Here is a 12,744-nt window from a genome sequence, read left to right as displayed (position 1 = left end):
TTATGTGTCCTGAGTTCTAGATGACCTTTCCAGAGCATGGGTTGCTGGGTTGAGCTCAGTGAGGACACAGGTGGTGACTAGTCAGGCTGGCCCTGCCCCAGCCCAGGGTCATCCCACCCACAGCCATCCAGCACTTAATGGGGAGGGGGCTCCTTCTCATAGGAGCAGCCTTTCGAGTCACCCAAATAGAACCTGTTTCATGAATGACATGGAGGATCCTGGTGACTAGCATTTTGTTTTACTCTAAATTTTGTTGAACTTGGTAATGAGTTGTTTTTCCCCCCTCTTTTTTCTCCTTCCCACCCTTTTTCTCCCCTAGAGAGTTTTCAATGTTCTTTACCCCATGCCAGCTGACCAGCGGAGACACGTCAGCATCAACTCTGCCCGCTGGCTGCCTGAACCAGGGCTTGGCCTGGCTTATGGCACCAACAAAGGAGACCTGGTGATCTGCCGACCAGAGTGAGTGGCTTGAGGCTTAGTGGACGGTGGGTGGGAGGGCACCTGGGAGGATGGGGGAGAGGACACAAAGACAGTCCTGGCCTAGGATTTTGTCCCAGAAAGTTAACATCTGGGCTTTGTCTCAGAGGGTCAATTTTCTCTAGAACTTTCTTCCTCTGAGATTGGTGAGGTCAGCTCCTGTTTCAGTACCATTTGCTCCACAACACCCTGATGTTACAAATGGGAGCATCCCCTCTTTTACAGATGAGGAAACTTGTGTCTTACAGAAAGCTGAGGCTCAGAGATTGAGTGATTTGCCCAGGATCAGACAGCTAGTAAGTGTTGGAGCCAGAATTCAGCCCCAGCTCCGCTGACCCCCACATTCCATGCTACTCTGTTGTGTCTTCATGAATCTACAGCAATTTCACTTTGGTTTGGTTTGGGGGCCTCTTCTTCCTTAGGGACAATAGCACTGATTACTTGTTTCTGACTTGTACAGGCAGGCTGAGGGTTATTATAAATGCCTGACCCTTAACCAGCCTCAAGGACATCCAGTTGCACATAGAATAGCAACCTGGATTTGATGTGCCCCTGAGCTCTAACACCACTTTTGCCCACTTTTAGGCATATTAATTTCTATTGTCTTAAAGGCAGAGAGAGAAAATGGAAATCCCACCCATTGTTAGCATCATTGGGAGGCCTTATAGCTCAGGGAGAAAACCAAAGCAGGCTTCCCAAGCCCTAACTAGCCCCCTGCTCCTCCCCCTTTCCTAGTTTTTTTTTTTTAATTTAATATTTCTTTATTCTCATTTTGTACAAATAATGTTTTTATACATTAATAAAATATTCTTGTTTAAGAGTAAACAAAATACCCCCTCCCCCAAAAAATATAGACTCACTTGAGTGATAAAGTAAAGGGGAGAGAAAAAAAATTAAAATTAAAAAAAAAATACTAGTAATGATTGTAGGTATAGCCAGGTGGCACAGTGGATGGAGCAACAGCCATCCAGCTGTGTGACATGCAAGCCACCCCAACCCCACTGCCCTGCAAAAAAGAAAAAAAAAAGACCTAAAATAAAACAAAATAGTAATAATAGTAGGGGCAGCTGGGTGGCAGACAGAGCATTGGCCCTTGAGCCAGGAACACCCGGGTCCAAATCCGGCCTCAGACACCCAAAGATCACCCTGCTATACGGCCCCAGGCAGGCCACCCAGCCCCATTTGCCCTGCCCCTCCCCCCAAAATAATAATAATAAAAATGTGCTTCAGTCTGTGTTCCAACACCATCAGCTCTGTCGTGGGTGGATCACATTCTTTATGATAAGTCCATGGCAAAAGTTATTTCCATATTTTTCCACCGTTGCCATTGCTGATCACAACTCCCTCCTTTGGTATTTCTCCACTACCATGTACTATATTTTCTCTCTCCTTTTCACTCTGACTATGCTGTAGAGTAGCTGAGTGGCGCAGCAGACAGATCCATGACCCTAGGGCCAAGAGGCCCTGAGCCCACATACCACCCTTTAAGCCCAGCATCCACCTGGCCCTGTGGTCCTGGACAGGCCATCCAATTCCAGCCCCTTGCAAGAAGTAAAAAAGAAAATGTGTTATACCTGACCACTCTCCCGCCATGGTCCATCATCTCCTCCTTTATTCACATCCCCACCCCTTCCCCCTGTCCCCCCCCTTCTTACTCCAGATGCCTATACCCCATTGAGTATATATGCTGTTTCCTCTCCTAGCCACCTGTGATGAGAGCAAAGATTCCTTCATTGCCCCTTGCCTTCCCCCCTTCCATATCATTGCAATAGCTCATTGTAATAAAGAAAAATCTTATTATATGAAATATCTTGGCCTATTCCCCCCTCTCCTTTTTCTTTCTCCCATTACATTTCCCTTTTTTCTATTGACTCAATTTTTACACCATATTTTATCTTCAAATTCACCTTTCTCCTGTGCTTCAACTATAAAAGCTCCCTCTACCTGCTCTATTAACTGAGAAGGTTCATATGAGTATTATCAGTGTCATTTTTCTATGCAGGAATACATGCAGTTCATCATCATTAAGTCCCTCATATTTTCCCCTTCTCCTCCACTCTCTATGCTTCACCTGAGTCCTGTATCTGAAGATCAAACCTTCTGTTCAGCTCTGGCCATTCCAACAGGAACATTTGAAATTCCCCTGGTTCATTGAAAGTCCATCTTTTTCCCTGGAAGAGGACATTCAGTTTTTCTGGGTAGTTGATTCTCGATTGCATTCTAAGCTCTTTTGCCTTCTGGTATATTATATTCCAAGCCCTATGAGCTTTTAATGTAGTTGCTGCTAAGTCCTGTGAGATCCTGATTGCAGCTCCACGATATTTGCATTGTGTCCTTCTGGCTGCTTGTAATATTTTCTCTTTGACCTGGGAGTTCTGGAACTTGGCTATAATATTCCTAGGGGTTGGTTTTTTGGGATCTCTTTCTCAGGGGCGGGGGATCTGTGGATTTTCTCCATTTCTATTTTGCCTTCTGCTTCCAGGATATCAGGGCAATTTTCCTGTAATAATTCTTTGAGAATGATGTCAAGGCTCTTTTTCTGATCATGACTTTCAGGTATTCTAATAATTTTTAAATTATCTTTCCTAAATCTGTTTTCCATATCAGTTGTTTTTTTTCAATGAGATATTTCACATTTTCTTCTAATTTTTTTTTTGTTTTGAAGTATTGAGTCCTGGTTTCTCATAAATTCATCAATCTCCCTGAGTTCTATTCATTGTCTGAAGGATTTGTTTTCCTCAGAGTTCTCTTTTTCCATCTGGCCAATTTTGCTTTTTAAAGCATTCTTCTCCTCAATAACTTTTTGAACTGTTTTGTCCATTTGACCTAAGCTGGTTTTTAGCATGCTATTTTCTTCAGCATTTTTTTGAATTTCCTTGACTAAGCTGCTGACTTCATTTTCATGTTTTTCCTGCATCTCTCTCATTTCTTTTCCCAGTTTTTCTAACTCCCTCATTTGCTTTTCAGAGTCTTTTTTGAGCTATGTCATAGCCTGCGCCCAATTTCTGTTTTTCTTGGAGTCTTTAGATGCAGTAGCTTGTGCTTCCTCATCTTCAGACTGAGTGTTTTGATCCTTCTTGGGCTCACAGAAAAAATATTTCTCAATGGTGTTCCTCTTTTTTCTCTGCTTGCTCATTTTCCCAGCCTAAGCCTGTTTTGGGGGTGCTTCCTGAGCTTTTGGGACACCCCCACAAGGGTCTCAGTGTGTGGGGCTCTGTCCTCCCTCCTGGTCTGTGAATGACCATAAGCACCCCCTCTGCCACAGGGTTGAGGTGGGGGGGCCCTGCTGTTCTAATGGGGGGCCTAGACTGGGATCAGGATCTGAATGTGGTTAGAGCCCCAGAGTTCTGTTCCAGGGGCAGAGGACAGAGCTTGGCAGTCTCTCTCTCTTCAATCCTGGGTTCAATGGACTCATGCCTTGGGGACTCCTGCTTACCAGCTCTGCCTGCTTCTGTTTCCTGGATCTGGACTGTGGTGGCCATGCTGCTTGCTGTGTGCCCTGAGGGCTGGGCTTCATGTGCTCTCTCTGGCAGAGGTCCCCCGCTGTTTCCCCCATTTTGTGCCCGGTGCTCCCCTGGGGCATAGCTCAGGAAACTCCCCTGCTGCTGTGAGCGCTGCCTCCAGGAGGCTGAAGTTCTTTCACTCTGGTGGGCCGCCCCTCCAACCCTGGGGAGCAGAGCCTTCCTGCTCTTTTTCAGGTTACTTTGAGGAGAACTGCCTCAATGGGTCCCTCTGTGTGTTCTGTCTCTCAAAAATTTAGTTAGAAGTCCTTAGTTTATAAGTTTTATGAGAGAGAGCCTAAGAGATGATCCTCTCTTGTTGCCATCTTGGCTCTGTCCCTCCTTCCTAGGGTTCTTTTTTATAGGAGATAGTGGTGAGGTCAAATCCAGGGGTCTCCCCTTCAGAGACCAGGCATCAGTCCTAGCTAGCCTCAGTCTGATATGTGTACCACCTGATCCAGATGTCTCTGAAAGTCCTTAAAGCTAACTCTGGGGCAACACAACCAAATCCCATCTGTCTTCAGCTGCTTCTGATGCTCTCTTCCCCTTGATTCAGTCATGGTCTAGAAAGCTTGAAAGTCCTAGAGCAATCCAATCTAGTTGATGGGGCCTGTGGCTCCTAGAAGGCTTAGACTACCCCCATCCTTCACCCCCCCCCCCAAGTCAGATGAAAGAGATGTGAGTAAGCCAGTGGGTGGGCAAGTGGGTAGGCAGGCAGGCAGGTGGGCAAATGGACAGGCAGGCTGGCATTGCCTCCTCCCCATTGTGTGGACTGGACAGTACCATGATAGAGTACTAGTGATGAGGCACCCCTTGAACCTCATTCTTTCTGTACTGATCCTGAGGCTTCTCTGAATGGCAGAAAGACCTTTAGATCTGAGCAAGACCAGCCAGAAGTAATGATGTGTAGGGGCCCAAGATGGGAGAGAGCACTGGGTTCCCCAGGGGGTTCCTTGGGGAATCTCTTCTGCTCCATGGAAACTCTTGACTCCCCCTATGAGCCTTAGCTCTCAACACCCAGGACTTTTTCTTTTCACAGAGCACATTTTTTGAAGCCACTTTTCACGTATTGTTTTGTTTTCAAATTATCTCAGGATGGGGAGAGAGGTGGGAGGGGGGTGTCGTAGCCTTCTGCCAGACTGTGAGCTCCATGAGGGCAGGGACTGTGCCTCACTTCAACTTTGTACCTTCCTTATTTCCAAGCCCAGTGGCTCTGCACCTAGGAGGTGTTCAATAAATATTTGCTGAATTGATCATAGCTTGTGAAATGTATCTAGATCTTAGCATCAAATAGACTGTGGCTCTAAGAAGGGGGATGGATCATTCCTGACCCCCAGACCAGCATCTCCCTAGGCTTTGCTCCTCATTGGGAGCATTTCTGTAGGAGCCTCCCCTTAGCCCCTTGTGCTGTTCCTGCCTACAGCATCTCTCGTTTTGTCTTTCAAACCATTTAGCCATCCCTCCTGTTCCCAGACCTTCCCCCAAACCCTTATTGTCAGGTGTGGGAACATGTCTTCCTCCCCCGTTACTCCCCCAGGACCCAGGCTAGTAAGACCACTTGTTCTTTGACCCTGAAAGACTCATTTGGGAAAATGAGAAGCTGTCTCATCATGATCATTCTTCAGTCTTCTGTGGCTCTAGTGGATCCTGGGGTCTCTTCTCTCCTGCCACCACCTTAGGACTCAGGCCCCCCTCTCCCCCCAGCACACAGCCCCCACTTTCTTATGACCCTAAACAGTTGTTACTGGGGTACAAAGAAATCCTAACCCCTCCACATTTTGGGCTAGTCACAGACAATTCAGCTGAACACAGGGTGAGTTCCTTGGGCTGCAGCTTCCTCTCCGCTCCCCATCCATAGAAACCCCTCGGATGATGACATCTGGCCACCCAAGACTTGACTCTGCTGTCAGCTCCCCTCTAGGGAGGACTCTGGAAGTGGCCCAGCAGCATGCATCCCTTCTTCCCTGGGATGACTGGGAGCCAGGCAGTCAGAGCCTCTCCAACATCCATCCACATATTTGTCCAACTTTGTGCCTTTAGGAGGAACAGTTGTGTCCATTTTCTAGGTGGGAAGGCTGGAGCCCAGAGCAGCTGTGACCCTCCTGCTAGGATAAACGAGGCTTCCAGGAATTGCTAACCTTTTCTGTGTCCTGAATCCCTTTTCCAAAAAGTGGGTGTAAATGCATAAAATAAAATATGTATGGAAACCGTTGGTGTTGACGCAAGTTCAGAGATGCCAGATTAAGAATCCCTGCCACTCAACCATTCTCCCTGTCAGGTATTTAATGAGCCACCTGGGTGCACAGTGGAAAATGGAGAAGCAATAAAAGGGGCATTTCACATCTTTGAGCTGCTCGTTTTTCGTCTCTGCCCTAGATTAAGAAGAGTAAATAAATGTGAAACTTGCTCTGTTGCCTTTTTACCGGGCGGCTGCCTGAAGCTCAGAGCCCTGACCTTGTCTGGCATGAGGCTCTCTGGCCCCTGCTTCCCGCCCCCCCCCCCCCATTCTCCAAAGCAAGGCCAACAGATGGCAATCTATCTAGCTGCCCTCACCTCAGATTAGGAGACCACATGTTGGCCTCTTTTCAGTCCTCTTGGTGGACCTCACTGATGACTACACATCTTGACTTGAATCTCTTCCATCATCCCAAACTTAAGTCTGCTCAGTTAGTCTTCACTTGGGAGGATGGTGTTTGTCTGCTTAGCCCTGGCCCACTGGATCGAATGGCCACTCCAGGTGCATCAGAGAACCCATCTGACATCAGAGAAGAATGTTTCTCCAGAGGGAGCATGGTCTGATGTGCTCTGCTGGACAAGTCCCAGGCCCCCCAGGGGAAGGATCCTATAATGAGACGTTTCTGGTGATAGTGTTGCAGGGTGGCCCCCGGCCGCTGTGGACAAGCCGTTGCTTTTCGGCTCCAGCACAGCCACAGAAATCGTGTGACACCCAGGACCAGAATAGCTGCTCACAACCAAACCACCACATGGAGCCGGTATGGTGGCTGGCAGCCCAGTCCCTCACATTCTCCTCTCCCTCCAAGCAATGAGGTGCTTTCTCCCCTTCTTTCTCATTACCCTCCCCCATTTGGAGCTTCACCAGTCAGCCCTGCCAACACCCCCCCCCCAACTGAGCACCATATTGAGTGTGAACACCCAGACTTGTGCTGGCCTCCAGGAAATGACCTTGTTAGGGCTGGTCTGGAGGTATGGGGTAGCTCGACCTGAGGCCATGTGCTAAATGAGGGGCTGCAGTGTGATGGGTGCTCAAGAGAGCTCGGTCCAGGTCCCACCTCCATTCCTCAAGATAGTTTCAAGCCTACTGCGCCTCTAGCCACCAACTGTATCTTAACACCTGTCCCCAATGTCTTGTAGCTGGGAAACAAAGGAATTGAAAGTCAAAGCTCCTGAGTGTTCCCCCATTCCCCCCATCTCAGAGACCATTTGATCCAAACCTCCCAGTTAACAGAGGAGGACACTGAGGCCTAAAGGAGTGACATGACTCGCTCAAGGTCACACAGCGCTGGCAGCCAGTGGTAGACCTGGGATCAAGCGGGGTCCCTGAAGCACCACAGTAAGCTCTCTTTCAGCTGTCCTGACTCATTTAGCAGTGCAGTAAAATTAACCTTCATACAATCCAACTTCCAGAACTCATCTCTTCCCTTTAAAACCCAAGCAATTAAGAGTTGTTTGTTCCAAACCATCCTGATGTTCTGCCTTGATTGGTCTTGAACAGTTCTCGGGTTTTGGTCCATGACACATGCATTCGAGGATAGGACCCCATCCAACGATTCCACCACCACGTAACCATATTACTGTAGCAGGATGAAAGATTTGTACAGAGAGATGATAAAGTATGAGTGAGGGCCTTCCCTGCCTGAAAAGGAACGTTAGTAAGGCTGGTTTCCTTGGCCCTGTGACCCTTTAAATTATACCATGGTCAGCGAAAATGGCAAAGAGCCATCAGCTGCATGAAGGGTAGCCCAGCCAGGTCAAGTCATCGGTAGGGGTCTGGCAAGCTTAATTCATCTTTATCCAAACAACCAGGTACTGAATCAAAGGACTTTGGGAGACCCCAAGTCGGGGACTGTCCCTCTTCATTCTCTTGTCTGTTAATCTTTCAAAGAGGAACTGGAAACATTTTGTAAACATTGACTCATTCATCTCCATCAACCCAAAAAGGGGGGAGAAGATAATGGTCATTCTTTATCCTAAAAACCAGGAATTTGAAATCTTGACTTCCAAAGTATGAAGAGGTTTAGGTCTGGCCCTAGAGGGCATCTTCAAGCCCATCCTCATGACAGCAGCCATTGGAATTTGAGTCAGGGCCACAAGCCTTGTCCTTGTTGGTTTGACCACAAAAGACAAGAGTATTGAGACCCGGAATCAATGCTGCCTTTTGGTGGCAGAAGGAGTGGAGATCAGTTTGTGAGAGGAGTCTACAGTTTGGTTCTTCTTCTAATCAACCATTCTTGAGCCCTTCTTTCCTACACAGAGATTGACCCTTCTGATTATAGCTGGCAGGCACAGTGACGCATAGAGCCCAGATTGGAAGCAGCCTTTGCGTGATGGGGGGGACCCTCTGGCAGCCAGCGTCACTCAGTAACCACTTGGAGAGTAGGCCTTCTGGTGACATCTCTTCCAAGATTCGGAAGGTTCCTTGTCGGGGGAGCACGGTTGCATTGTAGGTTTGGTGTGAACGGTTTTCTGCCACTACATCCTTGGCTGTCAAGAAGTACAGAGGCGTGTTTCTGGCGGGCACCCCGTGCAGTGTTGCCATCTGTCAATAAATTCTGACAAGTTTGTAAATCAGTAGCTCCCGGGCAGCTGGTTTCACATGGGGTTTAATGTAGCCAGGATTAACAAATCAGAAAATGTGGTCTCTGTTCTTAAAGTGGGCCCAGTTCATGGTGGTTACTCCCTTCTCCCCATGCCCCCTTTTTTAAAAGTTCTTCCCCTTCATCCTCACCCTCCATTGTTCTTGCTTTTCCCAGCCCATACCCTACTGTAACCATTAGTGCCAGGAGGAGGTGGAAAAGACTGTTTTCTTGTAAGAGGGGAGTCTGATGAAAAGATGATGCTGATCTCAGCTCCTGAACTACGCCTTGCCTTGGGCTTCCATGGGCCTCAGGAAGATGGTGGTTCATCCTTAAGCCAGACCTAACTCTTACTGTAGGCATGACCTATTATGCAGACAGATTTGACAGTAGGGAAGCTCATCATCACACCCTATTTCTCCTCCAGACTCTCCTTTAGATGCCAGCTTGCCAAGGCATGCCATAACCCTATCAGCCATCTTTCCAGGATGGTGCTTAGTTAGCATTGGGATGATTCCAGACCTTCCAAACCTCACTTACCCCTGTTAACCAATTTTGCCCATACTGTGGGCTTGGATTTGAAATGGGGAAACCTGACTTTGAATCCCATCTTCAGCGTTTCATTTTGTCATCAAGCCTTGGTTTCCTCATCATAAGAATGGGAATCTAATACTTGCATCAAGTGCCTCATAAAGTCATTTTGAAGAAAATGCTTTTGTCCACTTGGAGCATTTTTAGAAAATGGGAGCTTTTTTCTTGGGAAACCACTTTGTCCCAGAATAGGCCGAGTCTTACTATGACATGAACCATGATGAGCCATATGTTCAATGGTAAAAAGTAGAATTGGTGACTGGTAACCTACCCTATAGTTCCCCAGGTATACCCTGTGACATGAGGAAGATGTGTGTACATCCTTAATGAGAGAGTCAGTGGGAATAAATACATCCCAAGGGCAGGTTAAAAACAGATTTAAAAAGGAGTGAAAATCACCAGCCTACCTTCCTAGGCTTCTCCTAGGTCACCCCCCCCACACACACACACACCGTCATGTCCTTACTGTGCAGCCCCACTGGCCTTCTTACCATTCCATTCTCAGGAACACCTCCCACTCCTAGGGACAGGCTTTCCTCCATGCCAGTTCAAATGCTGCTTCCTACAAGAAGCTCTTCTCGACCCTCTTTCAGCTGCTTTGGTGCCTCCTCACTAAAATCACTTTGTATATTTTTTGTACACTTTTTTCTTTTCATTTATGTCTACATGTGATCTCCTTCTCTGGAATGGAAGCTCCTTGAGGGCAGGGACAGTTGGCTTTTTGGCTTTGTATCCCAAGCACTTACCACAGCATCTGACACATGTTTAACTGCTTAACAAAGTCTTGTTGACTTATTTATTTACCTTGAGTCACCCTAGGAGACAGTAGGGTACAGTGGAAAGAGGCCTGGACTTTTGAAGAGAGGACCAGCATTCAAATCCTGGCTCCATATCTTAACCCCTGTTCTTAAGGAAGTACCTCACTTCTCTGGACCTTGATTTCAAAGAAATTGGAATTTGGGGGAAAATGGCCTCATCCTTCTTCCTCATTTTACAGATGGTCCTCATTGAATGACTGTCCTGTTAAAACAGACAGGTCATGGAGAGCAGAGTCAGGAGTGAGATTCCACACTCATTCCACACTGCCTCTCACCTGCCTTCATAATGATCTCACCCTTCTGAAGGTGGAGGGTGTTTATCAAATGAGAGGGATGAGATGGAAATGAGTAACTTCTAAGGTTCCTTTCAACTCTAAACCGATGAGTTTAAATATGCAGATATTATTCCCATTTTTCAAATGAGCAAACTCTCTCCCAGATTGGTTACGTGATTGGCCCATGGGCAGCCCTGGATAATGTATACCAACTATGGGACTTGGGCATGTGTCCCTCACTCATCCCACTGAATCATTATGCCTCTGTGGTTGGCATCTGCTAGGAAGAGGAAGTAGACTGGAACCAGAGCCATGGGAATTCTGCCTCCTAGTGAGGTGCCTGTGCTTCCCTATCTTAGTGAAGGAGGAAACCCAAGACCATATTTTCTTCTTCCTCCTCCATTCCTTGGAAAGAGAAGAGATGAGTTCTTCCAGGTCCAAGCCTGCAAGGTCATGGGGAATGGGTTGGGGAGCCAAAAGTCTCATGGTTCCCTCTCTAATGACTTCAACACCCTCTCCATCACCTGTGCCTTTTAGGGCCTTAAACTCTGGTGTTGAGTACTACTGGGACCAGTTGAATGAGACAGTCTTCACCGTCCATTCCAACAGCAGGAGCAGTGAGAGGCCTGGGTAAGTGTTTGGGGAGGTGGGGGAAGAGCAGCCAGTTAGAGTGGCACTTGCATCTCTCCCTGTCTCTCTGTCTCTGTGTCTCTTTCTCTTCATAACATTCTCACTAACCTGAGTCTCTGCTCGGTACAGCTTGGAGATCACATCCCAAGCAAAGAACTACCAGAGGTCTGTTGCTCAGGATCTTGGAATGTGCCTTATCTTGCCTGACTCTGCAAAGGGAAGGCCTTGGGAAATGAAGTGAGGGTTTTGCAGCAGATAAAGTGTATTTGGGGAAGAGGGCCTGATCCTGAGAGAGAGTACCAGAGAGCCCAGGGAGAGCCTACTGTTCATTCCCCAGGTGGTCTGAGATCTTGGGGTCTCAATTCCTCAGAATTAACTTGACTCTAATTGGAGGGCACCAAACTGGTACTGTTCCTTTTCATTATTGAATTCTCTAGCTTCTCTCCCAGTGGTCTCCTGATGCCTCCTCATGTCAGGAAGCTGACCCTGGGCTCTCCAAACCTGGGGCAGCAGAACCCCAAGTTGTGCCTGGGTCACTGAGCAGTGGGGAGCTGAGGCTCAGGAAAAGAGCCTGGCCTGACTTGTGGTTTTCTATCTTTGTCTAGAAGCAGCAGAGCCACATGGAGGACAGACAGGGACATGGGCTTAATGAATGCCATTGGCCTCCAACCCCGGCACCCGACCACATCAGTGACATCTCAGGGCACCCAAACTTTGGCACCTCAGCTGCAAAATGCCGAAACCCAGACGGAGAGGGAGGTACAGGAGCTGGGGGCAGCAGCCTCAGGGTCTGGCGAAGGTAGGAGCTATCTGGTGGGGAAGGGGAGGAGGCGGGGAGGGGACTGGCACCTTTGGGCTCAGGTGGTGACAGAAGTAGCTGATGCAGTCAGGAATCCAATGGAAAGATGAGCTCTCCCTGAATTGAGGTTTTCAGAGTGAATCCCTCAATATGTCATGAATCCAAATGGCTTCTTCCCAGACCAAGCTTCTCCATGAACTGGGTCTCCCCCTAGCCTGCCTGAGGAGGGTGACCTCAGGATGACTTTTGAAGCTCCCTTGAAGTTTCCATCTTCCCCAGGTAGAGGCAGTGTTTCCTGGGAGCCAGAAATCAGACAGAGGGTTAGGAAATTTCTCACATAGACCCCCTACCCCCAGTTCCTGGGAACCCTCTGCCTCTCTAGATAGGGAAGACAGGAGGATACTGCGCCTTCATGTTTACTGATTGCCCCTGAGGACTTTGCTCCTGGTTCCCAGTTCAGGACAGGTTCTGAGGACCCCCTCTCCTAATTCCTTCTCCCTCTGATTCATTGTGTAACAAAGTGTTGGCAGGGCAAACCTCTGTGCCCTCAAGCATTAGGAGAGAGATTGTCAAAAGAGGTAAGAGATGGGCAAAGTGAGGGTCTTTGATCTGCTTCACAGTGAGTATAGACAGACTGTGGCTACACGCTCTCCAGACTAGAAGGAAGGGGTCTCTGAGGCCGTCCAGTGAGGCTGCCTCCCACTGCCACCACTCAGCCCTGAAGAGCCCTGGAAGGGAAAGCTGCCCTTCTTATGGGGAGCCCCTTCTCCTTTTGAATGTTGCTCACTGCTGAAGAACCTGGCTCCCCTTCCTGGCTCCTGCATCTGCCCCCTGGGCCAA

General features: G+C 48.1%; 1 protein-coding gene across 4 annotated transcripts in view; it reads left to right on the top strand.

Annotated features, from left to right (window-relative positions):
- Positions 1-12,744, top strand: part of AMBRA1 (autophagy and beclin 1 regulator 1) — a 187,842-nt gene that overhangs the window by 170,044 nt on the left and 5,054 nt on the right. For 3 of the 4 annotated variants that reach the window (XM_074230552.1, XM_074230550.1, XM_074230549.1), the window contains 3 exons: positions 320-459; positions 11,013-11,105; positions 11,711-11,904. In XM_074230552.1, the coding sequence (XP_074086653.1) occupies positions 320-459; positions 11,013-11,105; positions 11,711-11,904 (427 nt within the window). The remainder of the gene's footprint in view (positions 1-319; positions 460-11,012; positions 11,106-11,710; positions 11,905-12,744) is intronic. The other variant, XM_074230551.1, reaches the window with a different exon arrangement.

The sequence above is a fragment of the Macrotis lagotis genome, chromosome 3 (genome assembly GCF_037893015.1).
Source record: "Macrotis lagotis isolate mMagLag1 chromosome 3, bilby.v1.9.chrom.fasta, whole genome shotgun sequence".
Taxonomy (NCBI): Eukaryota; Metazoa; Chordata; class Mammalia; order Peramelemorphia; family Peramelidae; genus Macrotis; species Macrotis lagotis.
Note: the sequence above shows the minus strand (reverse complement) of the source record. Positions and strands in the feature narration are given on the sequence as shown.